General features: G+C 46.4%; 5 protein-coding genes and 1 long non-coding RNA gene across 13 annotated transcripts; 4 read left to right on the top strand and 2 right to left on the bottom strand.

Moving 5' to 3' along the window:
* Positions 1-5: 5 nt before the first annotated feature.
* On the bottom strand, positions 6-2,183 carry LOC112344707 (pentatricopeptide repeat-containing protein At4g02750-like). Its single transcript, XM_024670015.1, has one exon. It carries the CDS (start codon positions 2,181-2,183, stop codon positions 6-8), a length of 2,178 nt encoding a protein of 725 aa, XP_024525783.1.
* A 61-nt stretch (positions 2,184-2,244) lies between these two features.
* LOC112344706 (pentatricopeptide repeat-containing protein At4g02750-like) lies at positions 2,245-4,158 on the bottom strand. The gene has a single exon (XM_024670014.1). The coding sequence runs from the start codon at positions 4,156-4,158 to the stop codon at positions 2,245-2,247; it is 1,914 nt and encodes a 637-aa protein (XP_024525782.1).
* On the top strand, positions 4,066-7,745 carry LOC9659962 (germinal-center associated nuclear protein). Of its 2 annotated transcripts, none has more exons than XM_024669650.1 (11): positions 4,066-5,148; positions 5,205-5,305; positions 5,375-5,596; positions 5,652-5,855; positions 5,915-6,000; positions 6,053-6,146; positions 6,206-6,298; positions 6,366-6,596; positions 6,669-6,811; positions 6,868-7,233; positions 7,295-7,745. In XM_024669650.1, exons 1-8 carry the CDS (start codon positions 4,173-4,175, stop codon positions 6,555-6,557), a joined length of 1,968 nt encoding a protein of 655 aa, XP_024525418.1. In that variant the 5' UTR covers positions 4,066-4,172; the 3' UTR covers positions 6,558-6,596; positions 6,669-6,811; positions 6,868-7,233; positions 7,295-7,745. The 2 variants fall into 2 exon arrangements, with proteins under 2 accessions (XP_024525418.1, XP_024525416.1); XM_024669648.1 differs by having other exon boundaries at positions 6,864-7,233.
* Positions 7,746-9,946: 2,201 nt separating this feature from the next.
* LOC112344672 lies at positions 9,947-10,306 on the top strand. The gene is made up of 2 exons (XR_002991813.1): positions 9,947-10,102; positions 10,174-10,306. It is a non-coding gene; the product is annotated as an uncharacterized LOC112344672 (long non-coding RNA).
* Positions 10,307-10,449: 143 nt separating this feature from the next.
* LOC9659961 lies at positions 10,450-12,725 on the top strand. Its single transcript, XM_002965124.2, has 12 exons — positions 10,450-10,560; positions 10,624-10,752; positions 10,821-10,991; positions 11,049-11,131; positions 11,200-11,398; positions 11,504-11,625; positions 11,675-11,741; positions 11,826-11,876; positions 11,924-11,976; positions 12,035-12,245; positions 12,301-12,471; positions 12,531-12,725. Exons 1-12 carry the CDS (start codon positions 10,474-10,476, stop codon positions 12,621-12,623), a joined length of 1,437 nt encoding a protein of 478 aa, XP_002965170.2. The 5' UTR covers positions 10,450-10,473; the 3' UTR covers positions 12,624-12,725.
* A 7-nt stretch (positions 12,726-12,732) lies between these two features.
* On the top strand, positions 12,733-17,209 carry LOC9659960 (ATP-dependent DNA helicase At3g02060, chloroplastic). Of its 7 annotated transcripts, XR_002991766.1 has the most exons (18): positions 12,733-13,414; positions 13,474-13,705; positions 13,759-14,004; positions 14,061-14,195; positions 14,253-14,377; positions 14,439-14,578; positions 14,640-14,710; positions 14,765-15,013; positions 15,064-15,237; positions 15,288-15,332; positions 15,382-15,543; positions 15,592-15,777; positions 15,834-16,226; positions 16,284-16,361; positions 16,416-16,466; positions 16,535-16,620; positions 16,690-16,786; positions 16,881-17,209. XR_002991766.1 is itself a non-coding variant. In XM_024669664.1 (13 exons), the coding sequence occupies exons 1-13, from the start codon at positions 12,774-12,776 to the stop codon at positions 15,936-15,938; spliced, it is 2,511 nt and encodes an 836-aa protein (XP_024525432.1). In that variant the 5' UTR covers positions 12,733-12,773; the 3' UTR covers positions 15,939-16,248. The 7 variants fall into 7 exon arrangements, 1 of the variants encoding a protein (XP_024525432.1); XR_002991767.1 differs by having other exon boundaries at positions 15,834-16,116; positions 16,178-16,226; positions 16,416-16,620; positions 16,690-17,209; XR_002991763.1 differs by having other exon boundaries at positions 16,690-17,209.
* The last annotated feature ends 57 nt before the right edge of the window (positions 17,210-17,266 follow it).

Below are 17,266 nucleotides of genomic sequence, written 5' to 3'. Positions count from 1 at the left end.
TATGCTTACAAGCTTGAGATAGCCGCGTTCTCCATGTTGATCGCAAGGAAGACATACCCGGCTGGGTTTTGTGGATCCAGCTCGAGAACCCTCTTTGATGCAAACGCCTGGTCGAGTCGCGAGTTCTTGCTCGTCTTTTGCCTCGATCTCGCAGCGAGGACGCACTTCCAATCCACCTCGTCGGGAACAAAGGGCATGCTCTCGATCAGATCCTCGGCCTCCTTGAGGTAACCCGATCGACAGAGCGCGTCAACCATGAGCGAGAAGTGCTGCTTGGCCGGGATCCTCCCGAAATCAAACGTCATCGACACGAACAGGCTCAAGCAGGATGCGGCGTCTCCAGCGTGGCTGCAAGCCAGCAAGCCGCAAACAAAGCAGCTCTCGTCCGGCATCGCCACCGCGCTCATCTCGCGGAAGGATTGCGATGCAAGATCGAATTCGCCAGCTTGAGCGTAGCCGACGAGGAGGGCGTTCCAAGCGATCAAGTCATGCTCCGGCATTCCATCGAACAGTTCCTTCGCCTTCAGTATATGCCCGTTTCGGGCATATGCGGATAGCATTGCGTTCCACGTAAACAGATTCCTCTCGTGCATGCTCTTGAACAGCGCCGCCGCCTCCCGTACGTGCCCGTTGACCGAGTACGCCGAGATCATCGAGGTCAACGCGACGAGGTCGTGGTCGTGCATCGAGTCAAACACCCGCCGCGCCTCGTCCAGGCTGCCGTACAGGGCGTGGCCGTTTAGAAGCGCGGTGTACGACACCAGGTTCCACTCCCGCATTGTGTCAAACAGTGCCTTGGCCTCCTCCAAATGCCCGTTCTGGGCAAATGCGGAGAGCAATGAGTTGTGCGATGCAAGGTCCTGTTGGGGCATAGAATCAAAGATACCTTTCGATTCTTTGAGATTCCCAGTCTCTCCGTACGCGGTGATCAGTGTCGTACACGGGATCAGTCCGTGCACTTTCATTGCATCGTACACTTCTTTCGCTTTGCACAGATTCCCTCGCTGGGCAAACGCGGCAAGGATTGCGTTCCACGATACGATGTCTCTCGCGGGCATTGAGTCGAAGAGATTCTTCGCATCATCTATGCTTCCGGACTGTACGTACGCAGTGAGCAGTGTGTTCCACGACACGAGATCCCATTCGTTCATTCTGTGAAAGAGATCTACGGCCAGAGACAAATGCCCGTTTAGGGAATATCCCGAGAGCATGGCATTCCACGATACCAAATCTCGCTCTTTCATACTGTCGAAAACAAGCTTGGCTTCTTCTAGGCAGCCGTTTAGACAATACCCTGTCAACATTGTAGTCCAAGAAATTAAATTCCACTCAAGCATGGAATCAAAAACTAGCTTGGCTTGCTTGACATGGCCTTTGAGGGCATATGCCGAGAGCAAGGCATTCCAAGATATGATATTACTCTCTCTCATGCCATCAAAGATTTTCCTGGCAACGTCTAGACAGCCATGCCGAGAATATGCTGATAAAATTGCGTTCCAAGACACGAGATTCCACTCTTGCATCCTGTAGAAAATGCTCTCCGCATCTTCCAGATGCCCTGCCAGAGAATATGCAGAGAGCATGGCTGTTGACACTACCAAGTCCCAGTATGGCATGCTTTCGTACAGAGCTTTGGCTTGGCCAATGTCTGAGGTACGGACATAGCCAGTCAGCATAGACGTAAACGATACTTGATCCCACTCGGGCATTTTGTCAAAGAGAAGCTTCGCCTCTTTAAGATACCTATTTTGGGTATATGCCGTTAAGAGAAGATTCCACGACATGAGGGTTCTTTCTTGGATGGAATCAAAGAGAAGCTTTGCCGATTCCACACGCGAATGCTGCTTGTAAGCCGTGAGGAGTGTGTTCCAGCACACAAGATTCCATTCAGGCATTGCAGCATATACCTCCTCAGCCAAGTCAAGATGCTCATTGCGGGCATATGCGGAGAGCATCAAAGACCATGAGTATATGTTCTTACCGGCAAGATTGCCAAAAATCTTTCTAGCAGACACAGCGTCACCAAATCTCCCGTATGCATCTATAAGAAGATTCCAGAGAAAGACGTCATTAGCATGGCCTGCTGGTTGAATTTGTGCATGGACTGCATTGACAGACGAGAGAGTTTTGCATGACCTCACAGTATTGAAGATTTCCTCGCGACTTAGAATTCTCTCATTCATTCTTTTCTCAAAATCAAACAAGATTTTTTTCCCGAAAACTATTTACTTGAACTTTTGGCAATCACATACTAAATGCATCCTTATTGCTCAATTGAACATTCCGCCTCGATGAGTAGATGCTTGCAAGAGCAATGTAAGCTCCTCCATTGTGGGAATACTGCCTGAGAATAAGCCCAGCTGCATTGACGCCGCGCTTGAAATCCTTGTGCGCAATCGATGATCCCAGAAAGCTTGTCCAGTCCAGCGAATCTGGAACGAATGGCATGCTGTGGAGAAGATCCGCTGCATCTTCCATATACCCCATTCTTCCAAGAAGATCGACCATGCAGCTATAGATTTGCTTGCTCGGCTGGAAACCAAAGTCGATGTTGAGCGATACGTAAAAACACCACCCAAGATTGACACTGCCTACGTGGCTGCATGCCAGCAGTCCGCAAATCCACGAGATTTCATCTGGATCGTTGATAACTTTCATGGAGTGAAACGTTTCAAGAACTCTAAGGTGGTGCCCTCTTTGGGCATATGCCGCTAACAAAGCATTCCAAGAGCTAATGTTTGGTTCTTCCATAGTGTAAAATATTTGTTCGGCTTTGGCAAGCAAACCATGCCAAGCGTACATCGATAACATTGCGTTCCAGGAAATCGCATCTCGGCCATCCATTGTGTGGAATATACTTGCCGCGGCCTCTTGATGCCCGTTTTGGGCATAAGCGTAGAGTATTGCATTCCATGCAACGAGATCTCTTTCAGGCATCGCATCAAATATTCTTTTTGCATCGCTAAGACGCCCATCTTCAGCATATGCGCACAGCATGCTGGTTTGGGCCATAAGATTTTCTTTTACACTAATTAAAAGTGCCTGAGATTCGTCTAGATACCCGTTTTGGGCAAATGCAGAGAGCATTGTAGATTTAGAAACATGGTCATGCTCAGGCATATTGTCGTAAAAGCACTTCGTATCTTCCAAGGTTTTATACTGGGAATATCCGCACAAGAGCGCATTGTTGGTGACCAGATCCCTTTCCTTCATGGCCTTATAGATTCTTTTCGCATCTTCCATATGCCCGGCTTGGGCATATACAGTCAGCACAGTGGTACACGAGACTAGCTCTCGTTCCGGGAAGGAATTAAAAAGGAAAAGTACTTTTTCTATATTCTTGCTTTGGACATAACCAGAAAGCATTGCGTTCCACGTCACCAAATCCCGGAAGGGCATCCCGTCAAACAGCTGCTTGGCGAATAGAATATACCCAGATTGGGCATATGCCGCGAGCATCGCCGTCCACGATACCGTGTCCCACTCGGGCATCTTGTCGAAGATGCCTTTTGCATCTTCAAGGCTGCCGTGTTGTATATTCGCAGCCAGCATCGCATTCCACGAGACGTGATTCTTTTCTTTCATTGTGTCAAAAAATGCCCGTGTCTCTTCCAGATACCCAAGCTTAGAATATGCGCTCAGCAGCGCATTCCACGAGACGAGGTCCCTCTCTGGCATGGCGTCGAATATCCTCCTCGCTTCTCCCAGATTCCCTCCGTGAGCGTACGAGGAAAGCATCGTTGCCCAAGTGAAGACGTTCTTGGTGGGCAAAGTTTCGAAGATTTGCCTCGCGCGATCTAAGCTCCCACAGCGAGAATACATTTTAATCAAAAGATTGGCAACGTATGTGTCTGATATGATCGATTTGGGGATCTTGGAGTGGACCTCTAGAGCCTTGTAAATGGTTGTGCACGATTTAATAAGCTCTACACAATGAGCCCTCTCATCCATAGTAAGATTTGTTATACTAGTGGATGACGCAATCATGGAAGAACAATTGCTAGGGTTTTGCTGTGGCGATGGAGCGGCAAAGGGGACGATTTCGTGTTCTTTAAGGTATGGTGGAAGATGCGATGGCGATTGCGGACGCAATGCCGGTGGCGGCTGGGTAATCGCGCAGCGGTGGGGCATCCGTGATGATTTCCCGATAATTGTCATCGAATTCGACCAAAATGATGACCCAGAGTCGAGGATTTCGTGGAGGGAGAGGTGATTTTGGAGCTGATGATGATGGGAGTGAGAGGATCCAGAGGCCGAGCACTGCAGATAGTTACTACAGGCGTCCGCGAAGCGATCTCTCTGACGGCCAGTTTGGGAACTTGGATTTCAAGCCGAAAGGAAACTTTGAAAGTGATGGTTTTCAAAATGCGAGCGGTGGTGGAAGGTTTTGGGGTGATCACAGGGGTGGCTTTGGAAATGCAAGGGGCGGTGGAAGGTTTTGGAGTGATCAACGGGATGGCTTTGGAAATGCGAGGGGTGGTGGAAGGTTTTGGGGTGATCAAAGGTGTGACTTCGAGAATCCTGGCTTTCAAGATGGTGGCCAACGCTTCACAAGGTTTGAGAACTTTCGTGGCGGAAGAGGAGGAAATGCTAATCCTCGTCAAGGTGGTAGCAGCCACTTCGACAACAACAGTTATGGAAACTTCCGACGTGAAAACTACGCAGCTCAGATATACGGGAGTGGCAATATCCAAAGCTCTCGCGGTTCCGAGGACTACTACAAAAGAAATGGCGCAGGTTCCTTTGAGAGGAATCCTTATCGAGGCAATGGGAGAGGGAACAGCTCTTCCTTTCGTAACGTAAATAACCATCAGCAGCAGCAGCAAAGTTTTAACGAGCAAAAAAATTCCCAAAGGTGGACGAAACGTTCAGATCACGTGAAGAACTCCAAAGATCACGGACTTTCTCCTCGAAAGAGCGCCGAAACAAGATCACACGGGGTTTCAACTCACGAATTTCCTAAAGAGAACATCAACTCTGAAAACTTTGGTGAATTCGGAGAGCCCTCTTCTACCAGGGACAGAAAACACTCGCCCGTCAAACTTAGCAGCGACTACCTGCTTATGCTCTACAGGCAGGCGGTTCTAACACGGGAAAATGATGACGACTGGCCTCACATCGTTGGGAACTGTCCGGATATGTGTCCTGGTGAGTTACTTCATATAATTCGGGTTCTTTATAGTGACGACTATTGCAATTTTCAGCCGAAGAACGGGAAAAGAGATCACGGCTGAGAGATCTTGCAGTGTTCGAAAGGCTGGACAGCAATCAGAGCAAAACAACGAAAGAGCTAGCTGTGAAAAAGGTATGTCAATCGTGTGTCTAGTGCTGAAGTTGAAGCACTAGTGGTCCTAACGTTTGTATTCTTTTGTAGTTCTGTAGGACTTTCTCCGGAAAGTCTCTAAAGGAGTCTGACGTACGTCCACTGCCTGTTTTGTGTCGTACAATGATGCATTTGCTTCGCATTCTGGACGTGGACGACTATCCTTTTGAAGTGGTGCATGATTTTCTCTTTGATCGAACACGGGCTATTCGTCAAGAGCTAAGTATGCAGCGGATAACCGACAAGCTGGCTGTCTCCGTTTATGAAAACATAGTAAGCGTTCTCTTTACGTTTGGTGCTAACCTCACTAGATGTAATGCTCATGCAGGTGCGTTTCCACATTGTGTCCGAACGTGAATTGCGGCAACTGAGGACATCTGGAAAAGTTTTTGATTCCCATCTAAACCAACAACAACTCTCGAAAGCTCTTCTAAGCCTTCTTAATCTGTATTTAATTCTTGGAGATAGCAGCAAAAGCCTCGAGAACGAGGCTGAATTTTACAGCTACTATGTGCTTCTTAACTTGGGTCAGGTAACACTCCTTTTGCTAAACTTCACTATCTAATGCGTCTCTGGGAACTGGTGTTTCAGCCCCAACAACTTACACTATGGTTTCAGAGTGTCAGGCCTGCGCTGCTGAAATCATCTGATGTGGAGTTTTCACGGAGCGTTTTAAGGTACTATGTTTGCAGCGTCTGTCGAGATTATATTCTAACCATGTAATCGTAGGTGTTACCGTCAAGATAACTTTCGGGGGTTCTTCCGGTTGGTAACCAAGGCTACGTATTTGCAAGCATGCTTGATGGAACTCTATTTTAATGAGGTGTGTGGTTGTGTCGTGGTTTCGTCCACTAGAACAACGAGGAATGCTTGTTTTTTCAGGTCCGTGCGTCTGCAATAAAAATGATAAACTACGGTGCCTACAAACTTCATCCCTTTCCTCTATCTGACATCGCGGAATTTCTGCTAATGACAGTAAGCGAAAACAAGTTTTCTTTTCTCTATCTGCTTTGGAATTGCTCAAATAGAAAACGTGTTTCAGGTAGATGATATGCAAGAGTTTTGCGCGCTGCACGGTGTTGCTGTCTCGAACGATGCACACCTACTTGCGAAGCAAAGCGAGTTTACGCCTCCCCAACAGCTCGTGAGGCAGTATCTCTGCCAAGTCATCGAAGAGAAGCGGCCAGCGAAGTTTCAAGAACTGTGCAGCGACTTAACTACGATATTCCAGTAACGACTCTTACGATCTAACTTGGACTTCCGTATCGATCAGGTTGACCATGCACTTGTTTGTTGTTTTTTCTCGCCTCGTTTTCTAAAGTTTTTGAAAGCTTTGCTGTGGCAGTGAGTACAGGCTGCATCGTTTTTGTCCTGGCTGAAAGGACGACGATTCACGAATATATTCTAGTTAAAAGAGCAGGCGGATCCAGTGCGAAAGTATATACAAGACGAGTGGAGCTATCATGGATTATCATACGCATAGAAAAGGTATAGCTGGGTGAATTTACAACGTTGTATTGATCCGCGTGTCTTGTGGCAGAAAGGTGGACGAGCAAAAGAATGCATATATTCTGCGTCACCTAGCCGAGAATATGGACAGGCCTCTGGCAAAAGTTACAGGGATTGAGGCCCCTGATATCTCCTTTGGAAGACATATCTGCGGGGAAATCCTTCGGTTTCAGAGAGGCAAACGTATTCTGTGCAACTAATCGCGCTGTACGCGTTGGATAGCGGACAAGCTGGAGCTCCTATGGAGGTATGCAGCAGCAGCGCGATAGCGTTTTTTTTTTCGGTTTGGGTTTTTGGACCACCGCTCCACGCGCCTGCTAGCAACAACAACCATCTTGAATGAACTGTTGCTTTACAACCTTGCAAGGCAATTATTCGAGAGCGGTGGAGGCCTTCTTGAGGTTGGCTTTTCTTTTGCAAAGTTTGCTGCAAAGTTCACTCTAACTCCACTTATCCTTCCAGATCGCTCTTATGTGTGTATATACTCTTTCTCAGCAACAGCTTGCTTCTAGAAAATGGCAAATGCCAGAAAAGAAGAAAGAGGGAGATTTATTGTCAAAGGCAAAAGAGGTTTTAAGATTCTCCTCCTCAGCTTTTGGGCATTATGGACGAGCACAAAAGGACAGTGGAAGTTGAACCTGGGCCTTCCAAAGAAAATCGTTTTCACCTCTCATTCCAAGGGAAAGGAGTTAAAAATCTGGAGGAAAAAATCCCAGGGTAAAGTATTTAAGGTGGAGGAAACAGAAGAATAGTACTTGGAAGATCTTGACAAGAACAAGAATAAGCAGCCAGGCAGTCCAGCCAGCCCCTAAAAGAAAATAATTCCTCTTGGTTGTGCACAAACAACAACACAGAGTTAAACAAATACAAAGACCAATCAACTTGAGTAATAGTCAAACATAAATTTAGAAAATCTCTAGTCAAGAAATAGTTTTCTACTTTTTACTCTCTCTCCATTTTCTACAAACCAATCACTTGGGTCAAAAAGTAATAGTCAAACGTAAAATTTAGAAAGCCTCTAGTCAATTTTCTCCTCTCTCTCTCTCTCTCTCTCTCTCTCTCTTGGGGTTTTGGTGAAGCCATGGATCCATTCCTTCTCTCTTCTACTCCATGGATATCTTCCTTCATGGGCGCTCTATCTCCCATTTCTTTCTTGGTGGAGGGTCGCGCTCGAGTTGGGTGGGGAGGAAAATGCCTGAAAGGCAGAAATGCAGTGGGATGGATCGGTGGTTTGATTGATTTTACCGCAGTGTCAGATTTCCTTTTGACGATGTCGATCCAGCTTCTGGATCAATTGGGCATGTTGCTCCCGTTTTTGCATTTCTTGCTAGGCTCGGTTCTTACACCATTGTTCTTCCCTTTCCCTTTCTTTTTTCTTTCCTCTTCTTTTCTGTTCGGGCCTCTTCAACTTGCTCTCGATTGGGATGGATGGTTTTTTCGGTGTTTTTTTCTTCTTCTTCTGCTCAGTCGTCGCTCTTGCTTGTGTTTGGAATTGTTGCGGGCACTGTTCTCTCATTTTCTTCTGTTCCACTGCTGCTGTCATGGTTGATGGTTTTCAGATTCTTTTCCTTGTACTCCATGAAGTCCAAAGGTTTTCCAGCTAAAGTTCTGTGTTTTCTCGTGACCCGGCACAATAATCCATCGCTGGCTGCAGAGTTGGCATGTGAGGTGGGCCGATTTGGCCATTGTTTTTTGTGACGAGATTCCATCTCTTTGTGGCTTTCTTCTTCTTCTTCGTCTTCCTCTTTTTCTTCTCTTCCTTTTGCTGCTGTTTGATGGAATGGGAGAGCTTATTTCTAAGTTAAGCTCTGCGACTTCTCCAGGCAGCTAGCAAAGTGTTGGTTGAAACACGGGTCCAGGCTGCTCGTTGTTGGCTTTGGAAGCTTTAAAGTTGGTAGCTGGAAGGAGAAAATGACTCGCCATGACCGTGAAAGAGGCTCTACTATGCAGCAGTGCTCTGTGAGAGTTTTTTCTCCTCGGGCCTCTTCCAAAGATAAAAGGAAAGCTCTCGTAGGAGCGAGCGCGGTGGAACAATCTTCTCTATGGTGTTTTTGCTCGAGTTTTCTTGGCTTGCATTGTTTGATCTCATTCGAGCGATCATTTCTTTTCTTTTTCCGTGCGTTATTTGTTTCCAACAACTTAGTGGTTTCTCTTTTCTTTCCTTACGCTTTGTAGTACGTATGGTGGGTTTGTTTTTTCATACTTTTCTTTGCTTCCCGGTGCTGCCTTTGCTAGTCTTTGCTGTATATATACATATATATACGAGTGTGGTTTTAGTCTGGCTCTTGTGTTTCGTTTTCTCTCGTTTTGTTTTGAGTGCTTGAGGTGAGATACTTCTCGTTTTTCTTACTGATAAGGTTTTTGGAGCGTACAAGTTTGATTTGAACGCGGAATGGGAATGTTTTCGTCGCAGTTTGTTGGTGTATATATAGATACTCTGTCAGTAGACTCCTCGCTCTTGGATTACTCTTGTTACATTCTCTCTCTTTTTTTTCTCTGGGACTAAACTTTTGTGTTGGTGTTCTTGATCTGGTTCTTGGAAAAGTTTGTGCATTGATTGAGTTTCTAGAGCTGTGCAGTTTGAGTGAATCTCCAGATCTTTGCAGCAGCAGCGCGGCAGTCAGTGAGTTTGATGATAAATGGATTGATATCTAGCAAGCTTTCATTTTCGTTGTTCTTGTTTTTTACAGTGTTTTTCCTTTTCCAATTTTGTTTTTTTTCTTTCTTTCCATTCGTTGCTTTCCTGCCAGATGTCCGTGCCGCTTCTCCAGTTTTTCTCAGCAGCGTGTTGTGCAGCTGTTTGGATGTTGAAGGCCTTTAATGGTTTATGGTACTGTAAGTGACCGAGTTCTTCCTTGCATTTGTTTTTCTTAACTCTGCTTCTTCTTTTCTTTCTTTGTTTTTTCCTCTCGGTGTTCTGTGAATGCGAATGTGTTGTGCGCTGCAGTGGCTTCTAATGTCCAGGTTTTTTTTTTTTGTTCTTCCAGCAGGAGCTAGTTCATCTTGTCTTTCTTGAGCAGTCATAAGGTAGCCTTTGTGGAAAGCCCCATTCGATTCGTTCGTCTCAATCAGCATCAGCAGCATCACGATCTCTCGATTCAGAGCAACAAAGTTCCTTGCAGGAAAAAGAGAGAAAAAGAAGAAGTTGAAGTTGAAGAAGAAGCTTCAAAGTTCTTGTGGCATTCTACATGGACTGCCTTATGACTGCTCAGCAGCAAGATTCGCTCGCGTGCTGCTGACAACAAATCTTTCGATTGGAGCAAACAGCAGGTCTGGATATGGAACAAGTTTCTCGTCATTGTTTTCTCCTTTATCTTGTTTTCGATTCGTTTCCTCTCAAGCAATTCTTTACCAGGTGAAAGAACCCGTGGCGCTGTAAGCTGAGAATGGAGGTGAGAGATTGTTCTCGTTTTCTTTCGTTTTTCTCCTCCTTGATTTGTAAACAAGCGATGAATCGAAATCTTCCTTCCCGCATTTTTCCTTTGCAAGTTTCTAGAAACGAAACGAGAAAAAAATATACACCGTGCCTCGGAGGTGGTAGAAGGAACTACCCGCATGGTGGTCGTACGCAAACGAGCGGCTGGATTTGCTCGGGTATCTCTTTTCGTTGTTTAGGGTTTTAGCCAGGGAAGGTAGCGGCGATGGAGGCGGCGCGCGGCTTGGGCGCTGGAGTGGCCGCCGGGACCATCAGAGCTCCGCATTTGCTGCCAAGATCATGGGCGCCCGAGGTATCTATGCTTGCTAGCGACGATTCTATCCAAAACCTTGGATTGATGGATGCTATTTGGCAGGAATCCTGTAAATCTAGAGGACATGGTGTCGTCCGCGCATTGTTTTGGGGAAAACCGCGCTTAAAATCTCTGGAAAGAGAGTTTTCTTTGTCATCACAACTACAGTCCGATGGAGTTGTCGCGGCGCAGGTTTTTCATGTGTTTTTTTTTTCTTTCTTTTTGCTCTTCTTGTGCATGAATTTTTCTCATTTTTGCAGGGCTCGTCCGATCAGCTTACGACGATTACAGTGAGCCTGGTGTCTACGATTTCTACGATTCCCGCGGATGATTGGGATGCTTGCGCGCTTGACGCTGCCGGAGGTGTCTTGAATCCATTTGTTACCCACGCATTTCTTTCGTGTTTAGAGGATAGCAAAAGTGCTGTTGCGGTGAGTGATCTACTATCTTTTCTCACTCTTTTTTCTTACTGTTTCGCGGTTTTGTAGGACGAGGGATGGCTTCCACAGCATTTAGTTGCCAGAGACGACAATGGAGCGGTTCTGGGAGTGGTCCCGTTGTACTTGAAAAGGTGATAGCTTGATCCAAGCGAAGGCTACTATACGTTTAGCTGCTTTTCTTTTCTTTTTTCTGTTGCAGTCATTCATACGGGGAATACGTCTTCGATCATTCATGGGCCAGCGCTTATCGGAGCTACGGCCATATGTATTACCCAAAGCTCCAGTCGTGCGTACCTTTTACTCCAGCCACAGGGCCGCGGATACTTGTGCGTCATGGTCCATTGAAGCAGCAGGTTTTCGCTGGCATTTGCAAGGCGCTGCGGGAGCTCGCACATCAAGTATGAGAATCCGAGTACCACATTTCTGGCTGTGTTGTCGAAGTAAACTGTTACTCTCGGTGTGTTTTTGCTGCGTTGCTAATCAGGGGATTGTTTGAGTTGCAGTCTCAAGCGTCATCTGTTCACGTTACTTTTGCAACTGAAGATGAGTGGAAAGAGATGGGCAAGCACAACTTCTTGCAGAGGATGGGTGTACAGTATCACTGGTTCAATGCCGGCTATAAAAGGTATTTTATTTCGCGTGCTTGGTGATTGATGTGTATCTATCTTTTGCAGCTTTGATGACTTTTTAGCGACTTTGAGGCATACCAAACGAAAGCGTATTCGTCAAGAGCGCAAGAAGGTAAGAGCTTTCCAAGCGTGCATAGTTTTTTTTCTTTTTTTTCTTTTTTTGCTTGAACAACTTTGGATGCTTGCGTTCATTCAGATCCAAGACCAAAAATTGAAGCTTAAACGCCTCCGAGGAGATGACATCAAGGTATCTTCATCCCTGACTTACGACGTTGAGTTCACGTGTATTTCCAGGCACACCATTGGGATGCGTTTTTTAATTTCTATCGCAACACGACAGATAATAAGTAAGTATTAGAAGTCTGTTTCGGTTCCAGTTTGCTGACTTTCTCGATTGCATCGCAGATGGGGTCAGGCATACTTGACGAGGGAGTTCTTTCATTTACTGGGTTCTCGACTTGGTGACAAGGTGCTGCTCGTAACTGCTGAGGATGGCGAAACGCTTGTGGCGGGAGCTCTCAATCTCATTGGCGACGACACACTCTACGGCCGTAACTGGGGCAGCCTTCCCAATGTTTTCTATCCGATGCTTCATTTCGAAGCCTGCTACTACCAGGTACTTGATCCAGTTCTCTTTCTCATGAGCAGGATTTGGAAACTCTCCTTCACAGGCGATAGAGGCCGCAATAGAATGGAAGCTGGAAAAAGTTGAAGCTGGAGCTCAAGGAGAGCATAAACTCCAGCGCGGCTACGTTCCAACCGCGACTTACAGTGCACACTACATTCCCGATCCAGACTTTCGAGCAGCCATCGCAGATTTTCTCATTCGTGAAACAGCTCAGGTACGAACTTCGAAGAGATCGATAATTTTTTTTTCACGCCTCTAAACTGGATGTTCCAGGTAAAACTCGTGATCCAAGTTCTTGACGAATCCAGCCCATACAAAGCAGTGGAGGAGATACCATTAGAAGTGAAGAAGAAAAGAAGTGATTAATTAGCATGTAAGAAGTGATTTATTAGAGTGAATTAGCTTGTCCCCTCGTGTATTAACTTGTTAACCGTTGTGGCTGGTTAAAAAATATCTGGATGGAATGGCTTTCGTTTGCTGATTTGGCCGTGGGGTTTTAAGCCCTGGAGCGCGGCCATGGCCGTCTCGATCGTCTCGGTCCAATGCTGGAGCGTTCCATTCGAGGCGAGCGGCGGCATTGCGGCATCGGCGCCATGGAATTCCAAGGTAAGCGCCGGATTCCAGCAGGCATTCTTCCCGGTTCTTGCCAGAGTCCACACCAAGGAAGCAATCCAGCTCGACTACCTGGCCGATCAGAACGCGGCGAGGAAATACACGCCGGCGTGGAGCGATCACGGCAGCAGGAAGAGCTTTGTGGAGCTGAGCGGGGATTTCTCGTCCGAGGGAGGCGATTGCATCGATTCGCTAACGCAGCTTCACAAGCATCTGGAGCAGGAGCCGGCGATGCACAGCCCGCTGGAGAAGAGCGATATGAAGAGGCTGAATGAGATTCTCAACGAGAAGCCCAAGAAGGGAATGCTGGCTCTCCGGGAGAAGTTTGCGAAGCTGGGAATGAGCTATAACGTTGATCCAGAGAAGCTCATATCCGGGGAGTATATAGTTCACAAGAAGGTTGGAATTGGCCAGTTTGTGAGCCTCAAGGAGGAAGTTCCAGAGGGTGGAAAATCGCCACAAAAGTACGTCTATCTTCGATATGCTGATGGTATGGCTAAGCTTCCCGCGAAGCAAGCTCGGCGACTTCTCTACAGATACTTCAGGTATAGTTCTTTTTTCTTCGTTTTCTGGATTTAAGATAGTTTTTCCTCGTGTTTTGTAGGCCTGGTGAATCGGTGAAAAGATATCCAGCTCTCAGCAAGCTAAATGATCGAAGCCAGTGGGAGAAACGAAGGACTGAAGGAAGCTTGGACGCTCAGAGGCGGGTCGTGAAGATGATCGATGTTTATATCCGTCGTTTGAAGCAGAAGAGACCCGTGTATTCGAAGGACGTTCCTGCGATGAGCAAGTTCGCTGGGAAATTCCCGTACACGCCAACACCGGATCAGATCAAGGTAAGAGTTTTTTTTGCGAGCTTGAAAAAATGCTGAGTGGTTTTGCTTCTCAGGCATTTTTAGATGTTGAGCGAGACTTGACCGACGCGGAAACGCCAATGGACAGGCTTATTTGTGGGGATGTTGGTTTTGGAAAGACTGAAGTTGCTATGCGTGCAATATTCTACGCAGTCTCCGCAAAGAAGCAAGTCATGGTTTTGGCTCCGACGACCGTACTTGCTAAGCAGCACCATGAGAGCATTAAGGAGCGTTTTGCAAATTTTCCAGACATTAAAGTGGCTCTTCTCAGCCGATTTCAGGTATGGCACAACTATTTTATAAGGTTCCATGCTTATTTGAATTTTTTTAATGGCAGAACAACGTAGATAGGAGAGCGGTTATTGCGGGAATCAACGATGGGGTTGTAAACATTGCTGTTGGAACTCACTCTCTTCTTGGCAACAATATACAGTACGAAAACGTTGGACTTTTGGTTGTCGATGAGGAACAGGTACATTCATTCCTGCCTTTGCATTTTTACGCATACCTTTTCGTTTTTTCTTTCCAGAGATTTGGTGTTGCTCAAAAAGAGAAGATTTCAACGCTGAAGACGACAGTAGACATATTGACTCTGTCCGCGACGCCGATTCCTAGGACACTACACATGGCATTAAGTGGCTTTCGAGATGCAAGGTAGTTTTCCTTTTGCACGTAAGAGTGTTATACTTATGTGCTTGAAGTTATCCCTATTCAGCTTGATGACAACACCACCACCGGAAAGGCGGCCCATAAAGACACATGTATGCGTCTACTCTCAGGACATGGTGAAAGATGCCATCAAGGCTGAACTGGATCGACGAGGCCAAGTCTTCTATGTTGTACCCAGGATTCAAGGTAGTAGTGATCATTCTCTATTAGCTGGTCACTGATGATGACACTAAGACCCTTTCTACAGATATGGAGTCCACCGAAAAGAAACTCAAATTGCTGGTTCCTGGAGTACAAGTATCCATTGCGCATGGCAAGGTACCGTGATTAAGTTTTGAGCATCTCAACGTAAGTATATGATTTCGACTTCAGAAATGTGCAACTGAGCTGGAGGCAACAATGACCAAGTTTACTGAAAAGGGGACGAGCATACTCTTATGCACCAACATTATTGAAAGTGGGCTGGACATTCCAACTGTAAATACAATTATCGTGGAGAATGTACAGATGTTCGGACTTGCACAGATATATCAGCTTCGCGGACGGGTTGGGAGAGCAGACAAGGTAGCGCATGCCTATATGCTGCATCCACCCAAGGATTTTCTTAGTTCCGATGCACTGGTACGAAAGTCTCTTAATTTTTCTTTCTATATAGAAACTTTTCGTTCCAGGAAAGATTGAGTGCACTCGAGGACTGTTGTGCACTAGGCCAAGGTTTCCAGCTTGCTGAAAGAGACATGGCCATTAGAGGTATTGGAAGCATTTTTGGCGAGAAACAGAGCGGGGAATTCAGCAAAGTTGGAGTCGACTTGTACGCAGAAATGCTTTTTGAAGCAATATCGAAGGTAAATTCTGTTAATTCTCACAGCTTTTCCTGACTATCTTTGCCGTTTAGGCGCAATACCATAGTCTTCCTCAACTAGAGTACGAAGATGTGCAGGTAAAACGACACATGTGGATTTCTATGTGACCTGACCAATGGCATGCAGCTTGCAATGGAGTCGAACTGTCAAGTCTGTAGCTTGAGTAGCATGCAGTGGGAAGCAGTCACTGATTCAGCTGAGGAAGCGGCGAAAAAAGGTATCAAAGATCTTGTTCGTTTTACGGAGAAACTGCGCAGTGAAAGAGGAAAGGAACCACCACCTCTAGAGGTACGTAATTATGTTGTAAAGCTTACAAATAATGTGTTTTGTGACCAGGCTCTTCTAAAGACCATTTATGCGAAGAGAATGGCAGCAGATTTGGGAATTCATCACATTCAAACGAGAGGGAAACAAATAACAATGCTCACGAACATGAACGCCGACGCATTTCAAGTCCTACATTGTTCCATGGCCTCCCCACCTTTAAAGTCCTCGCTTAGCTTTTCCAATGGGAGATTGGAGGTTTGTTCTGAAATGGCGGCGTTACAGTTTCTCATTGAGACTTTTTTTTCTTGCAGCTACACAGTCTAGTAGAGCTTCCCTCGGAGTTTCAGCTGGAAAGGTTGTTTCAATGTCTAGCTGAACTCCGGCGTGGGTTGGCGTCCTTCCTTACATACAGATGAGAACTTAACAATAATAGAGGCAATTGTATAGCGAGAGCACCCGAGGCCCGTTCTCATGGTTACGAAATCCTCGCAACAATTATAGCAGTGCCAGGAACCACCAGTGAATGCGCCTGAATAGACTACTACCAGAGGATTTACAACTTCAAAGCCAAGAAATATCAGATCAGTCAGTAATGTGCGTGAGAGGAGCTGCGAGAAGGGAATGTTCGGTTAACTTGGACTGCTTTCATACACAGGTCCCAACTAGAAGAATCCGTTGTTAATTCCGTTCTAATATCTATCGAGGTATGCTATGCAAGCTTTGTTAGCTCCTGCATCTTCTGATAACAACAGCTTAACCAGGACATCGTTTCTCGAGGAGATAAAGCTACTGCTACGTAGAAACAGGGTGCATACATGGAAAGGACGGAACGGTAAAAGGTGAGCTCCTAGCTTTGTTAAGACGATAGCTTTGTTTTAAGATCTATGCTACAGAAAGGAAGGAAACAAGCAAAGCAAAGCTCTTCCAGGAGTCAGAAAGAACAGGTTTCCAAGTACTACTCTACTGCTGCTAACACCCATAAAAGCCGTCTTCTTTCGTTGTCGACGAACAGGGAAACAACCTGTTCGAGGAGCAACCTTCGCAGTGCACGGTCGACAGTACGTCGGGCGATGCGAGTACCAAAAGTCTATTTTTTTGGTGGGTGTTAGGAAGGAATGTTCGCTTCACTTGGCCTCACTTTTTGCTGCTCTTGACGTGTTCTCGCAGAATGCGGGCAAGAATTATGTGTGCAGTGCCACCCAAGCTCCTCTCGCCTCTATGATAGACCTTTGGCTCTCTCTGGCAGCTACACTACATACCCCAGGTTCTGGATTCTAACACTTCGATTTGATAAACCACTTAACTTCATCACGGGTTTTGCATTGAAACTCTCTCACTCGTCGCAACTCATGTAACAGCGCAAATTCCCGTCGCTCGACCAGCGACGACAGCAGCAGCAGCAGTAGAAAAAAGTGATCGCTAAGCCCAAGGATTTTGGAAGCCGAGATGAAAGGAAGAGCCATGAGAGTTAGTGTTCCGTGGCAGGAGCTTGGCAGCGTTCCCATGCGTCCAGTCGAGGGAGCTTTTCTTTTTTCTTTGAATGGGGTCAACCTGACACTCACAGACCGTGACTCGAAACAAAAATTCGCGTTTCCCGAGAGCTCGGGCTCCACCTCGGACTCCACATCGGACACCCGAGATGGGAATATTCGAAAGCGGCATGTGAAAGATACCAAGGCATGGAATATACTCTCGCCTTTTAGGGCGCTTGGCGAGTTCGTTAGGCCGCCGGCGGCCGTACGTG

The sequence above is a fragment of the Selaginella moellendorffii genome, unplaced genomic scaffold, assembly GCF_000143415.4.
Source record: "Selaginella moellendorffii unplaced genomic scaffold, v1.0 SELMOscaffold_5, whole genome shotgun sequence".
NCBI classification, from domain to species: domain Eukaryota; kingdom Viridiplantae; phylum Streptophyta; class Lycopodiopsida; order Selaginellales; family Selaginellaceae; genus Selaginella; species Selaginella moellendorffii.
This window is presented reverse-complemented; position numbering and strand designations above follow the sequence as displayed.